The sequence below is a fragment of the Lycorma delicatula genome, chromosome 4 (assembly GCF_047948215.1).
Source record: "Lycorma delicatula isolate Av1 chromosome 4, ASM4794821v1, whole genome shotgun sequence".
In the NCBI taxonomy this organism is placed as follows: Eukaryota; Metazoa; Arthropoda; class Insecta; order Hemiptera; family Fulgoridae; genus Lycorma; species Lycorma delicatula.
In genome coordinates, this window is record NC_134458.1 from 45190699 (window position 1) to 45214258 (window position 23560).

At 32.4% G+C, this 23560-nt stretch overlaps 1 protein-coding gene across 2 annotated transcripts in view; it reads right to left on the bottom strand.

Moving 5' to 3' along the window:
* Positions 1–23560, bottom strand: part of LOC142322842 (E3 ubiquitin-protein ligase RNF170-like) — a 43848-nt gene that overhangs the window by 18488 nt on the left and 1800 nt on the right. For both annotated transcript variants that reach the window (XM_075361917.1, XM_075361918.1), the window contains exons 2-4: positions 20264–20316; positions 4046–4150; positions 2515–2585 (exon numbers count right to left, since the gene is read on the bottom strand). In XM_075361917.1, the coding sequence (XP_075218032.1) occupies positions 2515–2585; positions 4046–4150; positions 20264–20316 (229 nt within the window). The remainder of the gene's footprint in view (positions 1–2514; positions 2586–4045; positions 4151–20263; positions 20317–23560) is intronic.

Consider the following 23560-nt stretch of genomic DNA (forward strand, 5'->3'; position numbering starts at 1 on the left):
AGTTAATATAAAAATAAATATAGACTTACAAATACGCAAATTGAATACGATAGTACAATGCTTTGACTAGACTTACAAATATGCAAATTGAATACGATAGTACAATGCTTTGACTGTAGACCTGATATAATAATTAAATGATTAATGATATAAAATAACACTCATTATCATACTACAAAAGATAATAAAAGTTTTAATTTATTAACGTAATATATACATAATGATGAAATTTATTTTAATTAATGAGTAATTTATATTTATGACTGCTAAGGATGGAGTGACATTCTAAAAAGTGAGAACACTTACCTTTTTATTCTGACAGTATCTGGTGGTTATAATATTGTTTAAATTATTTTATCTGATATAGTGGTAAATATAATGTTTGAAAATACATGTATATAAATTTTAGATTTTAACAATCTGACTAAGAAGAGGTAACATCTTTCTTTTTTGAACATAAAAAAATTTATTAATACATCTGATGAAGCAGTGTGCACTGCGAAAGCGCTAATGTGAATTTAAAAAAAAAGTAAGCAGTAAGTGATATTTTTATTTTATTTATTATTGATAATAATATATTTGCATAATTTTTTTATTTGTTTTTGTTTAAGTAGCTTAAGTTGATGTGTGATATCTGCTATTGTCATGAAGATGCATTCACAGTATGTCTGCGGAGAAAATTGACAAGCAATATGCCTTTCCAGTCACAAAAGACAATTTTAAGGACTTTTCCCAGCTGATGAATACATTTTTACCTTTAAAGGGCAAAATTATCTGCTCCTATACCCTTCATACTCACCAATTTCGACTTGGGAGGTTAATAATGGACCCATCTCACCACATGTGACTATTTGATGCAAAAAACTGTTTCCCTCTCACTGACATGAATTCAGGAGCCTTTGGTAAATTTCCTATCGGCCTGTTTCTGATTCTGGTTCAAAAGTCTTAGAACCCATATCACATAACTTTACAGAACCACGTGGCTTTGTTGTAATGGAATGGACACTTCCATTACTGAAGACCCACTTTCAAAACAATTTCATCAACCAAAAGGACCTGATTGTTTTAATGAAGTCACTGATTGATTGAATGTTGTCATCCACCACACTTATCCTTGAACGTTTCTTTTTGTATAGCTTCACGCCCTTCTCTAAATTTGCTAGCCCAGTTATAGACTTGGGCACTTGAAAAGATCATATCCATAAATAGTGTTTAGATTTAATAAAAATTTTGAATTGGCTGATGCCTTCATTCATTTCATTCATGAGAAACTTCATGATAATACGTTGTAAAACTGATAATGGAACCTGTTGTTCTGATATGACACTACTGACGAGAGAAATATGACTGTCAATCAAGGCGGCTGGAACATTCATCCACTCCCCACATCTCACCCATCAGTATTCCTCCATGAAGACAAAAGACATGAATGAAGACATGAAGACAAAAGTTCAGTTTATACTTGGCTAACCCTCATAATTTGTTTTTTTGTCTCTTCTTAAATGAAAAAAAACATATATACATTCACACATATTATTTATATATACTGCTGCATATATTATTTAGCAATAAATAGAGTGCTACTTTAGTATATGATCTACCACTACAGTACATGCAGCCTACCGTACCAGTGTGCAAGGTGTAACAGTAACAATGACTAATAGATAAGGAAATGAGAAAATCTACAACAATAACTAATTTATAACGAAATGAGATAACGTAGATGAATGAAGCAAGAATCACAAGGTTTAATTATTATTCGTTTCTGTTAGCATCAGTTATGCTTGTCAGTTAGCATCCCACCTAATTTAGTTTTAATATGGGCATGGATAAAAAAAAATAAAACACTTAAAAATTTGAAAGCTTATTATTCCACCCAAGGAATAAAAACCAAGAAAAAAGTTTTTTTTGTTTATTGTTTGATTCTTCTCTAGAATCAAGTTTGTGCAGAGGGAATTATCATGGCATTTGCTAAAAAAATTTTTAAGGCAGAGGGTGATGTAACAACAGACACATGCTTAGCATCAACAACAATCATCAGTATTAATTAGCATCATCAATATATAATTTGTATATTTAGTGTTAATAAGATGAGGCTAGCAAACAAAATGAATGTTACATTATATTGATATTGTATGAAGTTCAGCACATGGAATCATTAGTTAAGTTATTAACATAACCTAACACTTGCTTTGTTCGCTAACCTCATCTAATTAACCTTAAATACACAATGGATCTACCTATTGTGGTAGATTGCACAGTAAAGTGTAAACATGACAGTAGACTGCATATTAAAGTAGCATCATACATAGATATCACTAAATAAAACAAGATTCAAAAATATAATGATAAAAAGGTAATCCCACACTTTTGACTTTTATTTGTAACGTTTGACTTTTTTGTATTAAAAATTATGAGTTTAACTACATGTAACAGAATTTGAAAAGATAAGTAAAAAAAGGCATTTCACACATAGACACGCACGAATACAAATACAGATCTAATAAGAATTACCGGCTGTCGACAGATGGGGCAGAGTAGCAATCTGTAGTTAAGATGATCATACAGCTGACGGAGACAAAGCCCTAAAAAGGTAAAAATTTAACACATAATGTAAAATGAGTTACAGTTACAATGACAATTTTTTCAATTTCATAGACAATATATATTTTTAATAGATAAAATAGCCCAGTATATTTATTGTTGAAATAAACACATGACATACACTGTTGTAAACTGACTAAATAATATTATATCTACTGCCTAAATTTATTAATAAAAACAGCTTTCTTGCTATTTAAACATAAACATAAAATTAAAATTTTAAATGCATTTCAACCTTTTTATTATGAAGCTCTACGTATAGGGCTGGTTCCCAGTAACCCCCACGGTATTACATAAAATGAAAAAATAAAAAACTTATCAAAATTTGATAAGAATAAAGAACATTTCACACAGAGCTAATAATTACTTAACAGTAAGCATATAAAATGTTATTTTTATAAATACTTTTATTTTATACAGTAAACTTATTTTAAATAGAAATTTTATTTATACATTGTGTTTAGTACAACATGTGGAGACAAGTGTACTGAATTAATGCTATATATATATATATTTTATGTATGATATATAATGTAAAGTATACTCTGTAATGGTAGAAATTTGTTTTTATAGTGCTCAATCAGTCAATTAAAATTCTTGGTTTCTTAGATTACATGAGGTGTTTTCCTGGTTAGATTTTTGAAACCTGACCCTATGTGTTGTGTGTATATATATATATACATATGTATATATATATATATATATATATATATATATATATATATATATATATATATATATATATATATATATATATATATATAAGACAATATTTATAAATTATCCAATTTATTTCATTTACATAAATGATTAAAAATCATTTATTCATAAATAATCTGACTAATCTCCTAAAGTATAGCTAATGGGCAAATTTAAACTTCTCCTATTGGACAATCATTCATTCTTCAGGTAAACTAAAAATTTACATACATCAATGGTATTGCATTATGTTGTTAGAGGTGTTACTGGTAAATAATTGATAAAAAAATAGCCTATTATAAATACATTAATTCAATACTTACATTGAGGTTTCAGGCTATTTGGATATTTACTTGTATATTACAGTCAAATTTTTAGTTGTAAGTTAGTCTGCTACCAGAGTTAAACAGTACTGACAACTTCACAAAACTTAAAATCTACTATGGGATTTTACCTTCTCTAAACAAATGTACATTAAAACAAAGTTTGTGGTTAATGATATTTAAGTTATAATTTGTATATAATAATATATAAGGATTTAGTAGTAAAAGCAACAATAATTTTTTTCTATGAACAATATGACAAAACCTGATAACATTTTAAAATTATCATCTATTCACATTCAAATAACTGAAATTTTTCTTTCAAAGGCCTTTAAGAATGAATTATAACAAACTTCTACTGTTATGAAAAAATTAACTCAGGATTAATAGAGAAATATAATAAACATAGTAGATATTACCACAATAGACATGACCACAACTTGTTTCAACAGCCAATCGTTGTTCATTGAGACATATTACACACTGCTGTCCGTTATTATATATTTGTGGAACTTCTTGTTGTCCTTAAAGAAAAAAAAGAACTCAATAAATACTATAGTTACGCCATCACAATTGTTTCAGAAATATTTTTCTTATTCATCAACATACTAATTATAAGCAATAAGGCATTATTTTACTTAATGATTATTTACTCATTTATAACAACTAAAATGTTTTTTTGTTTATAAAATAAACAGCTTATCACTTTTTTTTATATTCTTAACATAAGATGTTCTCTGAAATATAAATTCATAGCTTCACTCTTAAGGCAGTAAATTCAAATGTCTATAGTGATTAATTAATATGTTATGTTTATAGTCTTAGGCTTTATGGATACAGTAGGATGACTTGAGCTAAATACATTTCTGATTTTCTTTGTCATAATTGTTCGTTTTGAGGGAAATTCTCATAAAATCTTATGTATTTGCTACTTCTGAAACAGTTTTTGAGTGTTTTAAAATAACTATTTTATCAAATTTTTTAATATTTCACAAATTAAAAAAGTATCATACTTTTTTCTATTGTAAAATAACATTAGTATTACTCGTCAATGTATGAACACATAGATGCATAGCAAATCTACCTGGGGTGTCTGACGTAGTGTTAGCACTGCTAGTAGTACAGCGGAGGAGATGTACTGCGACTGGTAGCAAGAAATTAATTGCAATCCATTCCTTCTGTGCGTAAAATGAGTTTTGAAAACTCTGATGAATAACAGTAGTTTATTAAAATTTTCTTTATTTAACAGCGTTTACTATTTTTAATTATCAAATAACTGATAGGAAGCTGAGTTCAGTCTTACATGTCAGGAAAAAAATAACTTTATAGCAAATTAGCTTTATGTAGGCTCTAAACCTGAACCAATAACGGCAAAGAAAAAAACAGCAAAAAGCAAAGGACTATTACTGATAATGTCAATGAATTAGAACTGTTAATATCTGGACAAGATAACAAAATCAGTAATTGCGCAACTGAAGTTGCTAAAAAAAAACTGAAGCAAAAAGTTGATGAATTAAAAGAACATTTAATTTATCTTCAATTTCATCTCGGTAACATCAAAAATGAAATACTCTAGAAATACAAAAGTTTTAATGGCAAACAGAAAAAGATTCTGGTATCATCTGCCATAAAACAGTAGCTCGATCGCAAGGTATTTTTGCATCTTACAAAGATTATAAGATAAATTCCACTCGCTCACCTTGAAATGGTTAGTCATATGTTGTGATGTACCTAACAAGAGAGAACAGGTTATTCTTCTCTAGAGCAAAATTTGTGCAGAGGGAATATATTATCATGGCATTTGCTAAAAAAGTTATTTAATTAAGGCATAGGGTGATGTAACAACAGACATATACTTAGCATCAACAACAATCATCAAGCATTAATTAGCATCATCAAGCAACAATTAATGCTTAGCTATCTTACACAAGATGTGTAAGAAATAGGTATTTTTGTCTCTAACTTAGCAAATATCACTATTAGTACTATAAATTTAATTTTTTTAAAAATCTATATATCAATTTTACTTATGGATCTTGCTGGGCAGGTTATCAGAAATAAATTTGAATTTGGCATATTAACAACTTACTAACTGAAGCTGATGACAATAACGAGTAGATAAATTAATAATTAAAATCGACTGTTCGTCAATAAATATTTTGAGTACCAAGGACATATATTTTTAATTTATGGTTGTATTTTTTCTAAAACATGACATATTTTATTAAAAAATTTTTTATAAAATTTACAAAATAATAACTACAAAAAATAGTCTTATAATTACGTTTATATACGTTTCTATACAGAAAGTAACAAACCTTTAACAGATTGATAATAATTCATATATTGAGATAACATGTTTCATTGGTATTAATTTGATTTAATAAACTATTAGTATCATTATTCTTTTCTACAGTTAGTCAACTCTACAGTTAACAGTGTGAAATTGTTTTTAATTATACATTTATCTTCATATTTACATGTAAAATTATAGTAAATAAATATGTAATTATATTTTGGTGATACCTATGTTTAATCTATAATGAAAAGACCATTTGTTCATAAACATGCTAATTTGTAGCTAACAAAGGGTCTTGGTATATTTGTAAAAAGAAATGTAAATTACATATAAGAACAAACTTTCAACTGATCCTAATCTACAATTATAAAAAATATTTAAAAAAAACAACAGGAATAAAAAGACTAAAAAAAAACAGAAATATTTAACTCGTACAATCTTGGGAAAACAATAGGCACTAGGTGATAAAGAAACGGACAAACTGAAATGCAGTTAAAAAACTAAAACTAAACTGATTGTTTATGTTAAAATTGATGCAGAGTCAAAAGAGGTAGCAGAAAAGAAAAATTCATACTTTGCCTATGTCCTGGCAATTTTAATTTTGTAACTGAATCTTAAACAGATATCTTGAAAAGTATAAAAAAAAAGTTATTTTAGTAGTTGCAATGGGATTCTATTAATGGTCTTCAAACATACTAACTTTTTATGAAAAATTTAATGTATATGGCTAATGAAACTAATCTATTATTTTTTTCTCCTTAAAAATGAAATTCTACAAATTAAAAAAAAACTGATAATTACCATCTGCTAGCATTACCTACAGTTTTTACAAAGGTATTTAAAAAACGAATATTAATGTGATTTGCTTCCCATGAGGAAAAAAATATTATTTGAAAATCTTAATTCGGGTTCAAATCAAACTGATCAATTTCATGTAATGCGACTGATTTCATTGAGAAGATTAAGGGGAATTAGATATATCAAAGGCTTCTATTGATAAGTTCTTTGATTTATCCAAGACTTTCAACCATTTTCAGCATGAAATTTTGAATAAAAAAAAAGATCGAATTATATGGGATACAAGGAATGGCTAACAATTTATTAAAATCTTATATAAATTATCACAATCAGAGGATTTATGTAGATTAATCCACATCTGAAGAATTTTCTGGGTGGACACACTGTTATCATGTAGGTCAAGGTCAAAGTATCAAGGTTCAAAGATGCATTTTTGGCTCTCAACTACAGGATGTCCCATATAAAATGCAACCCATGTATGTCAGTAGACATATTTAAATAAAAAAAAAGGCATTTGTAAGTTATTGAATTAAGTATCTTATTTCCAATTTATCAATATGTTAAATTCTAGAGTAAATACTGGTAGTGACCATCATCTTCATGAATCACCACCATCATACATGCGTCTACCCTTTACACTGTGTTTCTTGCCACTGTTTTCAGAGTTTGTGGGTTGGTATTTGAAGCAGCATGTTTGATATTATCCTTCAGTTGTTCAAGTGTTTGTGGTTTGTTGCTGTAAGCTTTTTCTTTGACGTAACCCCAAAGAAAAAAAATTTGGTGTAGTCAAATCTGGAGATCTTAGTGGCTATAAGCCATGACCAATAATGCCATCACCAAAGAATTTATTAATGAAATTAGAAGTTGCATAGTGTGATGTTGCACTGTCATGTTGGAACCAGCAGTATCGATCTCCCTCTTCCAAAAGCACAATGAATTGCAATAAAATATTCTGACATCATTCTGCAGTAATTGTATACTCGAAGAAAAGAGCACCAATAATTTTTTTTGCAATATTGCACAGTATACGCCCAGTTTTTGCAGGTGCAATCGTTTTTCATGATACTTGTGGGATTTTCAGCACTTCAAATCCTAATGTCATGATGAACTATTTGAATTTGATGTGGTAGTAAGTTTAATTTCTTTGTTGCCCAATGAATGATTGATTTTGGTAAATTAATTTCAGCTGACAACTGTCCAATTGATTTTTTTTTTGGCAAGGCAGTTAATAGGTCTTTGATTTCAGCGACTGTGTCTGCATTCAACACTGACATCGAACTTTTGTGTTCCTTGTTATTAACAGAACCTGTCTCTTTAAATTTAGCCATTAACCTCAAAACTGATGTCTTGTTAGGTATTGGTTTATCACAGCACTTATGGTAAAAAGATTCTTACACTGCAACTACTGATCACGTGCTAAACTACGACTCAAGAATAAAAACATGTTTGTGTTGTGTAAATACCACTTTCTCTCTTATAATGCACTGAGCATTATGACCACTTTGTTATGGCTATCTTTAGCAGTCTACTGCATCGGTGTGATGGTCACTTGGACAAGTCTGTTCCAGTAAAATGTAGGGGAGTTGGGGAGTCAATTCAAATATTATAGAAGGCTGATTTTGGTGGGTTGCTCTTTTTCTATCTTCAAAAAAATTAAAAATTTGTTACAAAACTCTTAACAGCCCAATTTCATTTATTAAACAACGAATAATACAAATTACATTTACAGAAATAATACAATTCTTACGATAATTCATTGTTTAATAAATGAAATTGGGCTAGTAAGAGTTTTGTAAAAAATGTTTCTTTTTTTTTGCTTATTATATGGAACGCTTAAACATTGTTTATTATCTATTATTGTAATATCTATTGTCTGTTACATATATTTAACATGTATTTTTTTTTAAAGAAAATCCTAAATTAATAACAGATTTTGATAACAGAAATGTAGTGTCTTACCTTTTTTGATATCAGCACAGTTTTGTTAAAAACAAATTTATTTATATTACAGAAATTTTTGTTTTTTTTTTGGCAGAAGAAATTATATCTATGAGACTCTTACTGTACGGTTTACAAATTTATTGTAATTTTTTTGGATGTACATTACTCATTAAAAAATAGATAAGAGTGAATAAATTTATTGAAGATAAATAAAATTAAAAAAAGTTTATTATCCCTTTTCTGGTAAATTTAATAAATCCCCTCTTAAGTCTCCAAATGATTTCATAAATTTCACTTTATATTTTAAATTTACACTACTTTACAAATTGCTATATTTCATTATTATTTTTATTATTTACTTCTGAAACTTGCATATTATTTATATTTAACTCATTTGTTTTCTTATAAGAAAACTAGCTACTTTTAATGTTTTTATGCATATCATCACATATTTTATGAAACTTGTTTTAAATGACCTGTTACTTTTCTATGTAAATGTATTCACACTAGACGCACTTTATTTTATAAATATCATAATTATCATATTTGTCATTTTTATTGTGAGTTTTAGGTTTATATGTCATACTTTTTGATTTACATTTTGTTTATCAAGTTTTCTTTTAGTTTATTATTGTATTTCAATTTTAAATATATATTAAACTATATTTTTATTTCTAAGAGGAAAGTAGTTCATTATTTAATTCCATAATTAAATTTTACTTATACTGTATTCAGTTAACTTATAGAGTGAAGAATAAACAAACATTGGCTCTGTGTGAGTGAGTTCATCGTGATTCTGGTAGTCAAGTCCCTTGCGTCAGTGCCGATTCACAATGCTATCTATATATAACATTATAATCATTACCATATACTATATTACTATGTTAGTCACTGTATAATTAATTTGTCATACAGCAGTCAATGTAATCAAAAGTTTATATAATGTTATGTCTTCTTAGTTCTATTAAAACCCTTAATCTTTTCATATGATCATTCTTTTGTTCTCATGTTCAATTTTTATATTTCTGTTACTTATTTATTTACTCTAATGTTAATTAAAGTTAATATACTACAATTTTTTTAAGTTTATTGGAATGTGAGTATAGTATATTCCTAGATTTGTGTCTGTCCAGCTTGAGTTATACCATTATTTTGATGACATGTCTGATACCGATTCAACTGATAATAGTGCACGATTACTGATATACCCTCTGAAAAAAAGGACATGAAAAAGGCCCTTAAATTGTGTGGAAAAACACATCATTTTAAATACTTACAAAAGCAAATTAGAGAGTAATCAAACGGCGTTGATTTTGGATGTCATTAATAAACTGCTAACATAATTGGAAGTTGTGCTGCTTCAGTGAATAATGTGATTCACAAGTATGAATCGAGTTGTCGAATTGTGGACGGCACCGAGTGCAGACGTGTTTCCTAGCTCCGCGATATTTTACTTTTTGATTGGGTTTTTTGGATTTTTTACTGGATACGGACATCGGAAATTATAGTGGTATGGTTAATGGACACAAGTGCAAAGTTTTTTGAGTTTCAGTTTGGTGTTTTTTTGAAAATACAAAATTTTGAGGAAAGTGTAGAGAACTTTTAGTGCTACAGCCCTTTTGGACAACTGTTAAGAACCGAAGGGGTGTGGGATTGTAAGTAAATACAACTACACGGACAGAGTGAGTTAAAACGTACTTTGAGTAAGGTTTTTTTTTTTTTTAAGTGTTTAAGTATATACATTTAACTTATATAGAGACAAATTTTGCAAGTCAAGCGACAAGCTCTGGCTTGTTCGTGACGTCATTGAAATACAAGTAAACAAGGACTTGTAAAATTTTCAGAAGTTTTACTCTGTACTAGTAGACATTTTTCTAAGTGTTTGCGATACTTTACACGGGCAAACTCCTATCCTCCATACCTCCTATAGTTTTTACCATAGAACCAAAATTCCCAAATATCTATCCGAAACCAAAAATTTCTGACCTTCTGACCCCCCTCATATTTTGACCCCCCCCCCCCCAAAAAAAAATTTTTGACCCCGGATTTGGACACATACATTTTACTGCTGACAGAAATTTATAAAGATTTACAACGAATAAATGATGAGACTCCAGACACAGTTGACCAAAGTACGCAAACCGAAAGTCATGGCAGGAACGAGATGTCAGATATTCTAGATGTAGAGCTGACAGATGAACAACTGATAGACAGATTACCCACATGATGGTCAACCTGGGTAATGAACAGGCTGACCCAGGAGATGACAGCTGTTTTTTCATCGATTTGAATGGATTAAAGCCATCCAGCCGGTATGCTGGGACGGCACCTGGGGCAATGATCTTACAAGACTCCACCATTCTCGAAGATGGAAAGATCACAAATACCGGAACTAGGAACACGGTAATCTATGACTCTAGAGAAGGAGATTAGATAATGTCCTCTCATATTATAAAGGCCTTACAAAGAGCTGTAGGTAAGCCGGAGTCAGCTGTCTTTGTGGTTCCCAGTGGTCCAACGGGCATCATAGTGAGAAAAATAGTAATATACATGATGAGGAAGGGTAAGACCTTGCCGAGGATGTTACTCCCCAGCCTGAGCGAACAAGGGAGGGCAAGGTCGAGGTCGGTATCAACAAGAAGGGGAACCCCCCCGGTCGTTGAAAGTAAAACGGTCGTAGTAAGGGCCCCCGGTAAATCTTATGCCGATCTGTTGAAAACCATGAAACAAAAGGTTAAGGTTGAGGAGGCCGGCGAAATACTGTCAATTAAACAGGGAAGGGATCAACAACTAGAGGTCCGAATTAGTGGGGCGCAGAAGGCGGGGGAGTTTTCCTCCCTGCTGAAGAACAGAGCAGAGGATCTCCAGGTGGATATAAGAACAAGAGGGGACCGCAGAACAGTCGTTCATGTAAAAGACATGCTGGGCGACACTACTGAGCGAGAGGTCAGGGAAGCGGTAGAGAAGGTACTAGGAGAAGGAGAAAACTTTCAGGTCACATCACTAAGGGAGGCATTCGGAAACACAAAAAATGCCACGGTGGTCACAAGTCAAAGGAATGCAACGAAATTAATTGCAGCAAGGCTGAGAGTAGGGTGGGTGAGTTGCAGGGCCTACATCCGGACGGATATAGAGAAATGTTATCGATGTTGGGATGTCGGTCACAGCAGAAGAGAGTGCAGAGGCCAGGACCGTTCAAACCTCTGCTTCAACTGTGGTAAACCCGGCCATGTAATTAAAGATTGCAAGGAGGCGACCATATGCCTGGACTGTGGAGCCACTTCACATAGGACCGGGAACCTGTGCTGTAACAAAGGTCATGACTAAAGTAATACTAGTTAATAATAACAGGAGCCTACTCTCTAGTGATTTGAGCATAGAAATAGCAGCTAGATACGAAGCGGACTTCCTGGTGGCCACCGAACCTAATGTGTATTCGGCGGCCAGAGAACAGTGGCTGACCGATGGGAACGGTGATGTGGCAATTAGAAAGATCGTTGGAAATGTGGATTATGATCTGTATGGTAGAGGTGACGGACTCATTGCTGTTGAGGTAAGCGATAAGATTATAATAGGTGTATATATCAGCCCTAACTGCAGCAGGGAATCTCTTAAGAACAGACTCCTTGACCTCCAACAAGTCATTATACGAGCTCGGAAGAGAATAGTAGTCCTTGGAGACTTTAACTGCAGGACTGTTCTAGCTGGAGCGGTCTCCTCGAACGCTAGAGGAAAACTCCTGGAGGAATTGCTGGCAGCGACAGGAATGACATGTATTAATGACGGGACAGCTACCTACCAAGCAAGAGGGCATCAATCGGTCCTGGATTTAGTTATAATTGATGGAAGGATGAGCACTGATGCAGCTGATTTCATGGTTCTTAATGACAAAACAGCCAGCGATCACAGAGCCATCTTTGTTAACTTCAGAGAGCAACGGCCAGAAATAAGACAGATAAATAACAATATCAGACTGTCTGATCAACAGATATATAGAGTGGCTAATAATGCGGCAAATAGAATTAGAAATAGTACTCAGATAACACCTGAAATATTCCAAAATATAGTTAAAGAAGAGATGGCGAACATACCGAGGAGAAATAATATTAACCACAATATGGTCTACTGGTGGTCCAGGGAGATAGAGGAACAGCGTAGAATTATGCAATGACACAAGAGGACGGCCCAGAGGTTACGAGCTAGAGTTGGTTCGGAAATAGGATGTAACATTGCGACAGAGCAATATAGGCAAGCGAGAAAGACGTTTAACTTCCTCATAAAGCAGGCCAAAAGAAGGAAATGGTTAGAACTATGCGAGGAGTTGAATGCTGATCCGTGGGGAAAGGCTTTCAAAATAGTAACCAAGCGGCTTGGGAGACAAGCTCTGACACTGAATGAAGAAACGGCTGCATTGCAGATCAGAAAGTTATTCCCCAGAACGGAGGAGCAATATAATAGAGAGGTGATAGAATGCCAGGGAGGAAGATTTACACAAAAAGAGGTCATGGAAGCTATAAATAAATTAAAAAATAAGAAAAGCCCCGGCCCAGATGGCATCCCAGAGGCCATCATTAAGATAATAGCTAGGATCGTACCTTGGGAAATAGTCGACGTAGCCAGCTACGGCCTACAAAATAGAAGCTTCCCTGAATGCTGGAAGGAAGCAAGAACAGTCTTCCTCCCAAAGGCAGGACAAATTCAAGAGAACACAGCATATAGACCGATTACGCTCATAAACAATATGGGAAAAGTAGTTGAAAGGTTGTTAGAAAATAGACTTAGGGAGGAAATAGAGGAAAAACAATCTCTACATCCGGAACAATACAGATTTAGAAAGGGACGGTCCACGGTGACCGCAGTCGAGAAGGTAAAAAACTGGGCATTAAATTGCAGAAGCGGTACATGGAGGACTAGAAAAATCCCCATGATCATAATGCTTGATGTTAGAAACGCATTTGGTACGGTCCCCTGGACAGCCATCATTGAGGCGCTTCAAGCCATGCAAATAAGTAAATACTTAGTAAATCAGATAGATCAATATCTGCAAAATAGTTTCACAGAGGTCAAAACCCTAGAAAGGAAAGCCATATTTCAGGTATTCGGAGGGGTGCCGCAGGGATCTGTCCTTGGCCCAACCTTATGGAATGTTTTCTATGATAAAATCTTCAGGCTGAACTACCCCAAAGGGGTATCGATAGTAGGATACGCGGATGATAACGCAATATTAGTAGAAGACAGAGATATTAATGAACTGGAGAACAAGGCAAACCAAGCGCTTAGAACAATAGCTGAATGGATGGAGGATAACAAATTAGAAATAGCTCCTAATAAATCCTGTTGCTTGGTCCTCTCGGGTAGAAGACCATTAAGAAGTGTGAATCTAAATATCAGAGGACAGAGAATTGATTAAGTAAAAGAAACAAAATACTTGGGGGTACTTCTGGACAAAAGTTTAAGGTTCAGCAAGCATATTTATATGATTTGTGGGAGAGTTACTCCTGCTGTAAAGGGATTAAGAGGATTATTTCAAAACCACGGCACACCTAAAATGGTTATTCGAAGATTGATAACCGCGGCTATCACTTCGGCGATACTGTATGCGGCTCCCGTATGGGGGGCGGCAATGAACATACAGCGAAATAAAAAGAAGTTGAGAAGTGTCCATAGACTGGCATTGCTGTACCGTACATTACTGTACGGTATCGTATTACGCGCTTGGCGTACTGACCGGGGTCCTACCCATAGACCTTCAGATAAAAGCCAGAACCCTCAGACACAGTCGAAAGAAGAGATAGAAGGGATTATAGAACAAGAATGGCAAGAAGAGTGGGCAGGGTCTAGAGTGGGAGAATGGACCAGACGCCTAATCCCTAATATTAAAACCTGGAATAACAATAGACTCGGAGATGCCAATTTTTACATGACACAGTTACTGTCTGGGCACGGCTCTTTCGGTCAGTATCTGTATAGGATCGGGAAGAGAGCCACCCCGCAGTGCATCTATTGTCCAGAGAACGACGATGCCGAACATACGTTGTTCATATGTTCAAGATGGGCCGTTAACAGAGGTCAAATAGTAATTAATGGTCTTACACCAGGAAATCTCATAAACTGGTTGGAGTACAACAATGAGAACTGGGAATGGTTCTGCAGGTTCGCCGGGGAGGTCCTGCGGGCCAAAGAGAATGACGACAGAAGAATGGGAGTATAAACAGTAGGGTAGGGCGGACAGTCACTCCATGGAGGGCCCGTACGCCTTGGTGTGCGGGTACCTGAGAAGGGGTGAACTCCAGGGGAGTTTGAGTTTGGGTTAAAATAAAAGACCAAGTCCCACTCGGCGGGGTCGTATCTGCGGGAGCCTAGGCTCTTTGTGGGGTCGGCGTTGTCGATTAGAGGCGAAAGGCGTAAAGACCGAGTCCCGGTTCCCTGCTGAGGCGCTGGGGGACGGCATAGCCGGACCTTGGCTCTAAAGCGGAGGATTAGAGGCAGGCAATGTAAAACAAAAGATCCGAGATCGGGGAGGCCAACCTGCCGTGCCGGACGTATAGCCGGGGGACGCCTCCTTTGAGAGTAAAAGGACACTCTCCCCGACTGAGTATACTTAATTGGATATCCGGTCGGGGAGAGTAGGGGAGAAAAAAAAAGTATGAATCTATTAATGAATTTAATAAATTATGGTTTCCTAAAAAAAAACAAAACCCAACAGACCAATTGAAGAAAAAGTTGACGATTTTGATAAAAATGCAATTCGTAAAAAGTACACAAACTTAATTTATTAAGAAATGGTTTAACGATGTCTTACCTCATCTGGAAAATAATTCAGTTATTGTCTTAGACAATGCCTCTTATCGTTTATGTAAAAAGAAAAGAATTCCAGTCATATATTGGAAAAGGAACGATATCAAAATGTGGTTTAATTCAAAAGGAGTTATTTTTGAAGAGGATGAACTTAAGGTCCAACCACTGAAAAGGGTTTCACGTATTATAAGTAATTTTAATGTATATAAAATTGATGTATTAACAAGATCCTGTGGCAAAACCGTGCTTCAATTACCTCCCTATCATTTTGTACTCAATCCAGTTGAGTTAATTTGGGGACAAATCAAAAGTTACATAGTGCCAGAAAATATTGCTTTTAAAATACCTGATGTTAAAATTTTATGCTTAAAAGCCCATTGATAAAACAGGTGAGCAGGATTGGAAAAACTGTATAAAATATGTAACTAATTACTATTGAACCAAATTATTGGGATTTGGATAATATAATAGAAAACAAAATTGAGCCTCCCACATTGTATCTCTTAATACTGAGAGTATTACGGATTTCTTGCAATCAGATGACGATATTGACTGAATTTATTATTTGTTTATTATAATAAAAATTTAAGATATTAGTGAAATTATACTGTTTGTGGAAAACTGACAATTTCATAACTCTTAAAAAACTCAAATAAAATGTCAATGTCTTACTTTATTTAAATTTAAAATATATATATATATATATATATATATATATATAATAATTCAAGAAGTTCTCGCAGCCTTAAATGAAATAAAAAACTACAAAGCAAGCGGAGAAGACCAGCTTTTCGCAGAACTCTGGAAACACTCATCAGTTTATTCAGTCAAAACTTCCCTACATCTATGCCTCGTGAAAATATGGAACGAAGGAAAACTTCCAGAACACTGGACCACAGCCCTCATTCATCCATTACATAAAAAAGGGGATAAAACTAATCCGGAAAACTACAGAGGCATATCTCTCCTGAATTGCACATACAAAATCCTGTCAAGAATCATATACAACCGATGCAAAGACCAACTTGAACTGGAACTTGGGGAATACCAAGGGGGATTTAGGCCATGGAGAGGTTGCCCGGAGCAAATAATATCCCTAAAACTTATGATGGACTTATATAAAAGACGGAAAAAACAACTAATAATCACCTTCGTCGACTTTAAAAGGGCCTATGTTTGTATACACCGACCATCCATGCTGAATATTCTGAGAAACCTGGGCCTTCACCCTAAACTCATAAACATGATAAAATTAACTTTAACCAATACCCAGTCCAGAGTGAAATTCAGAGGTGAACTCTCTCAACCCTTCTACATAAAAACTGGATTGAGGCAAGGAGACGGCCTCCCACCACTCCTTTTTAACTGCGCCCTCGAATTTGTCATGAGAAAATGGTATGAAATAAATCCCAGAAATATAAAAATGGATACTAAGAAAAACTCCATCACACTAAATTGCCTAGGATTTGCAGATGACCTCGCTCTTTTAGCAAATAATATTCAAGAAGCCAAAACACAAATCATGAGCCTTCAAAACCTAGCACAAAAGATAGGGCTTCATATCTCTTTCGAAAAAACTGAACTAATGGCCATAGATCCTCTGGTAATAGAGCACATTATGGTAAACAATCAGAAAATTAAAATAGTAAAACAATTTAAATATCTAGGGGAAATAATAACTTATAATTTAAATGAAAAAGTGACATGGCAAAACAGGACAAATAAAATGATTAAATCCCAAAAATTAACTTGGTCAACATATAACAAAAAATGCCTTTCTGCTAAAACAAAACTTAAACATTATAAAACTGTAGTACAGCCAGACGTCACCTACGGAAGCGAGACCCTTTTCAAAATCACTCAGAAAAACCGAATTGAAAAAATTCTGAAAATAGAGAGGAGAATTGTCAGAACGTGTATAAATAAAAAAACACCAAAAAGAAGGCCAATGGTGGATTGTGCCAAATGAGGTGGTGTATCGAGAAATAGAGCCTGTTACTGATACTATGCGGAAAAAGAGAATCTCTTTCTTTGGTCATCTCATAAGGACACCGGAAACAAGACTCAAGAAATATCATTGAAAAGCTCTGGTTCCAAAAGCTAGAAGAAGGATGGATCAAAGAAATTAGAGAAGATATGAAAGAATTGGGAATTTCCCTGACTGACCTACTGAATAAAACTGGAAAAATTACAAAGCTAAAAGACAAAAGCATTAGATTTAAACAAAAGACAGACAAACGACAAAATACAACGAGGAGGGTGTTTACGGATGAAGAAAAGAAAGCAAGATCTGAACGGATGAAGAAATACTGGGCAGCTCGGAAGAGTAAATAACACGCTTTTCTCAGAAAAGATCTAACTAAAATTGACTTAAGTGGTCCCATGTTGGCCGTAAAAGCATAATAATAATAATAATATATAATAATTTAAAATATAATAGTGTATAGTTACTGAATATTAACATCATGTAATTTTTTTATATGCATCAAGATTTAGAGGAGATGCTTGTGAATCAGCCGCCTGAATACTCATATGCGCAGTTTGTTTAAAAAATAAATTTTTTTTTTTTGTCGTCAGTCATTTGACTGGTTTGATGCAGCTCTCCAAGATTCCCTATCTAGTGCTAGTAGTTTCATTTCAGTATACCCTCTACATCCTACATCCCTAACAACTTGTTTTACATATTCCAAACGTGGCCTGCCTACACAGTTGTTTCCTTCTACCTGTCCTTCCAATATTAAAGCGAATATTCCAGGATGCCTTAGTATGTGGCCTATACTAAGGCATCCTGGAATAAAAATATTAATGTTTATAAATATTCTAAAATAACAAGATTATTTTCAACATTTGATCCAACATCTATTCTACAAAATAACACCAATAAATTTTTTGTTTTATATATATATATATAAATAAATATATTTATTTATATATATATATATATATATATATATATATATTTATTTATCTAAATTATCTACTCATATTTCTTTTTTCAACACATCCTTTTTATGAATCTATTTCAATAAACATAGCACTTTTTTCCTGTTTGGTATATCCTTAATATCATATCAAGCAGTGGTCCACTATGGCAATATCTAGTAATTTTAACTTTTTTTTTATCTGTTTATGTATGATGAAAATAACAGTAAGAACTGGGAATCTTGGCAAGGCTAAAAATTTAATGTAAAAATTAATTAAAAAAATTATGGATTACACTATGGACCACATGAAATGTTATACTTGATAAAAAATAAATTCAGATATTAAACTCTGGGACCACTGAATAATTAAGTAAATATTGTAAAAAAATATCGGGAGAGGTGTACTGGAAATGAAGTGTCACTTTCGTACTACTTTTTGACTGGAGTATTAATTGGTATGTTTACTGATTTTGTTTATTGAACTATTTGAGTTCTGCAAGGGATTTTTCAGTGAGCTTTATTCGATAGTGTACAAAAGAAATGAACATTTGGAAATGTCAATCACTGAAACAAGGCAAGTTAATGTGTAGTGGCAAATCAGTAACCACTTTATTCAATCTCTTAAGATACATAACACTGACCACATTAAAAGAATTATACATGCTTCAATTAGTTGTAATGAAAAAAATGTTAACTCGTAAGCAATGTTTCTTCTACTAGACAGCAGAATCAAATTATGAACTATTCATATAATTACAAGCAAATTTTTGAGCACTGTTTATTACAATGTACTTCATAAAATATACAATACATGAATGAATGAAGATTATATCAATATTAAGAAAACTCATTTTACTATCTTCATTTTATTTTAATATTTAAATAAATAATTTCAGTTTTAGTAGGTACTGCTTGCCAGCAATTTTTAACTTCAGTGATCTTCTGGAACCGATTCATTAACAGTAGTTTTAGATGTTAATATTTTATCTATTTGTCATACCTTTCAGTTTCTGGATGATAGTCCCCAGGATGTTCCAGTATTGCAGAACCATCACGCTGTAAGAGTACAATAATGTACATGGATTTCACAATTACATTCAAGTTATTTTTTTTATTTCAGTAGTGAGTGAAAAACTTCACATTAATTTTTTTTGTTAATAAAAAAAAATGCTCCTTATATTATAAAGAACTTTCAAAAATTCAAACAGAATATTATTTTAACAACTGGTTATCATACACTCAATAGAAGAAATATTTTTTAATTTTTGTTTTTTTTTTCTTCAGTAATTTGACTGGTTTGATGCAGCTCTCCAAGATTCCCTATCTAGTGCTAGTCGTTTCATTTCGGTATACCCCCTACATCCTAAAGTATTTAGTATTTTAGTAAAAATAGTATTTAAAGTATTTTAGTATTTTTTCATACCAGGAAAAAATACAAAACATATTTTAAACAGTAAGTGCTTGCAGGAGGGTTTACTTTGACATTTTTTTAATAAAAGAATAAATGAGAGCATGAAAGAGAACAACAGAACAAAATTTGTACAACATCAGCATTAATTGATTTACCAAGACTAATTATTGAAGCCTTGTTGGCAACTAGCACCATACAACTCTTACTATTGTGTTAAAGATAATGTGATGTTCCCAGACTGGGAGAGACCAAGTACTACATGAGCTGCATATTTATTCTAATTTATAGTAAAATGTCTTCTAATTACAGTACACTCTTGCTCAACTATTGCACTAAGTAAGACATTTCATTAAAAAAAAAAACTGATTATTTCAAAAATTATTTTACATGCATACAAAAAATAAAAGGTTTACTGAAATCATCAGAAACAACAGAGAATAAGTATATACTTAGTTTTATGGCTCACCATTGCTATACAATTCATTTTCACTTTGTTGTCCTTGTCTTCCATTTTGTGAACTGAAAAACAAATAATACATTACATATTTACATGAAACAAGAAATCAGCAATGTATCAAAACAGATTCAAAATGAAATACTACTAAAATATACATAAATAAATAATAAAAATGATTTTATCTGGAATTTACAAAATTAAATATAATTTCTGTAACCAAATATACAATCGTGTTATCGGTCGAGGCTTGTGGCCACCAAGATCTCCAGATTTGACTGCGGCAGTTTTTTTTCTATGGGGTTACCTCAAAGAAAAAGCCTACAGCAACAAACCACCAACACTTGAACAAGCTGTATTAAATATCTAGCCACAAACTTTGAAAAAGGTTGCAAGAAACGCTGTAAAAAGAATTGAAGCTTGTATTCAAGAAGATGGCAGCCACTTCCAACATTTACTCTAAAGGTAAGGTAATGGATGGTAATAATAAAAATTACATTTACATTTACACATGCCTTTTTATTATTTCAATACCTAACAATATAAGGTTGGGTTGCGTTTTAGATGGGACACCCTGTACATTGATTATGGATATACCTATACTTACATGTTTGTATATGTATGTGTGTGTTGTGTGAGCATGTTGACATGTGGATTGTGATAGCTTGAATCTTAACAGACTGAGTTACTGCACAGTTCAAACCAGCCTACGGGGGATCATTAATCTTCTTTTTTTTTTAAAAAGATGGAATTATGTACACTAACCATTCCACTTTAAAACAAACTTGCTGTCAGTGTGGCTAAAAACTTTGAAACGATTAAAATTAAATGATCTCCCATACACTTTCCTACACACTAGTGCTTGAGCCACTGTAAATAAGTAAATTATTTCACATATTTAAAATTCTTAGTAATTGTAGCTTGCACACACATTCCTTCCTGAAATCCTTGGTAGGGGTGTCTGCTATAGTATATAATATCAAGAACATATCCTTATCTAATTTAAATTAATCTACGTACAGTAATTTCCTGAACCATAAACAGCTGGATTACTATTATTTGCTACTTACTGTTCTTTCAAACCCACAGTTTAAACTATCTCATGGTTCTTTACAGACTAAATCTAATATTGTTTAAAATACAGCCAGTTTTGATCTATGCATAGTATTTTACCATTTCTGTAGTGCATTAATAGTTTTCTGATCTGTGTTGTGTTTGTACTGCTTCTTAGTATGGTATAAGGGATAATAGGGTAGGTAGAAAAAGAGACAGAATTAAAACAGTTTTGCTCTCAAAGAGTCATTGTAGGGAACAAAAACTGTGAAAAACCAAGTAGTATTTAAAAAATAGTAAAATTCTCTTCCTGTGATTTTGTCAACAAAGGAAGTGAAATTAACAGACCAATGCTACAAGAAAACGCACTTTTACTTTCCTAGCATCATAGCTCTAGAACTATGCTTGTGTATAAGAGGCAATTTGTTGGTAACAATTAAGAGTCAATATCTATAAGAGGTGGGGGTAGGTCGTTTCTTTATGGTCAATTTTCTCAAAATTTGGAAACATAACCCCAATTTATATTACGTTCAGTGCATGTGTACATGCTTTTCTTACCATTTTTTAACAAACTTTTGCTCCCCAAATTCTCGCCTTCCCCAAAAATCGAAAAACTATCTTATTATTTATTCCATATTTTTAACCAAATTTTTATGTCTTCCTAGGCATAGTAGAAGTGCAAAAAAAAACTTTGGGGCAATATTATGAATAGGGGAGCCAATCAAAGTTTAAAAGTATCAATTTTTGGAATCTTTTAAAACTTTTTTTTGGTTTATTTAACCTTTTAATAGAAATAATAATAAAATTTCATCCCCACCTCCAAAAAAGAACTCTTAGGTAACTTTTTATTGGCTATACATTTTTCAGTTGAATTTTTTTTAGTTTCTTCCATTTAACATAGTAAACATAGACAAATCAAAAGATTTACTATGGAGGTGATTTTTGGGGGTGAGGCAGCAGAAAAATGTAAAAAAAATATCAATTTTTTGAATTTTTTAACTTTTTTTGTCACTTTTCCACTATATAAGAATAAATAACCAGTATCAGAAAAGTATAACAACTTTGTTGTCAGATTTTTTTAGGAATGTTATAATGAAAAAAATGATTTTATAGTAAGTCTTCAGTGGTTGAAGAGATGGAAGAAGAGATAAGGTGGAAACAATTTAACTTCTATAAAGAGGAACTATCAGCTGAATCTGAGACAGCAGTTGCATTTGCAAACAATCAGAAAAATTTATGATAACCAACAATCTGAAACCTTATGAACTCTATAAGTGATACAGAGATTAATTATATAATCCTCCCCTTTAAGACACTTGCTTATAAAGCAGAAACAACTAATATAAGCAGAAACAACAAGAATCAAAGCGAAGGACCAACAGTTTTAGCTCGGACAATTGCATCAGGAAGCCAAAGGGAATACAAAGAAGTACTGACATCATCTGCTGCAGTTCTCATCCAAGCAACAAATGAAGAAAGTACAAGGGCAAACTCTAAAAATTTTTATAGTGAATACTGTTACTTGGTTGCAGAGTTTTGGGATGAGATTAAGCCTAAGAGCATTATTAAATGCTACTAAATTATTTTACATTACTGGTATAAATTAAAATTATTATTATAATTCAATTTTATTTATATTATAAAATTCTCACTCTTAGACAGGTGTGATAAAAAGGAACTGCTATCACTACTTATTAGCACACTCTGTTCCAGAGTGTGAAAATTCCACACAAATGGATATCAGTGAATGGATGAATTGATTCATTCTGTTGACACTGATATCTAATGACCAACAAAAAACAATCCAAAACAAAAAACGAAACAAAAATTCATACATTATGGAAATGTCAGATAATAATACGGAAGGAAGCAACAAAGACAAAATAAAGCCTCAAAAGAGAATTGGATAGAGATTTTTAGAGGATCCAATGTGCTATGTAGAACAGCAGAAGGAAAAATACCTTCTGACATCTTTCTGTTTAAATGCTGGCAGGAAGATATCATAGTAAAAAACCATTGTCAATATTAAAAGCACAAGACACTTCATAATTTTTCTATAAAAAGAAAAGGTTAATTTTAATAAGATTTTCAACAATTAAGTACAGAAACATTAAATTATGTTGTATATATAATTGTGTTGTATAATTACAATTATATTAATTTTAAATATGCAATTATGTTGTAGATGTAGTTTTTTAACTATTATAATTTTTTAAATTTATTTTAATTTTTATATTCTGTATGCTATAGTCTTAA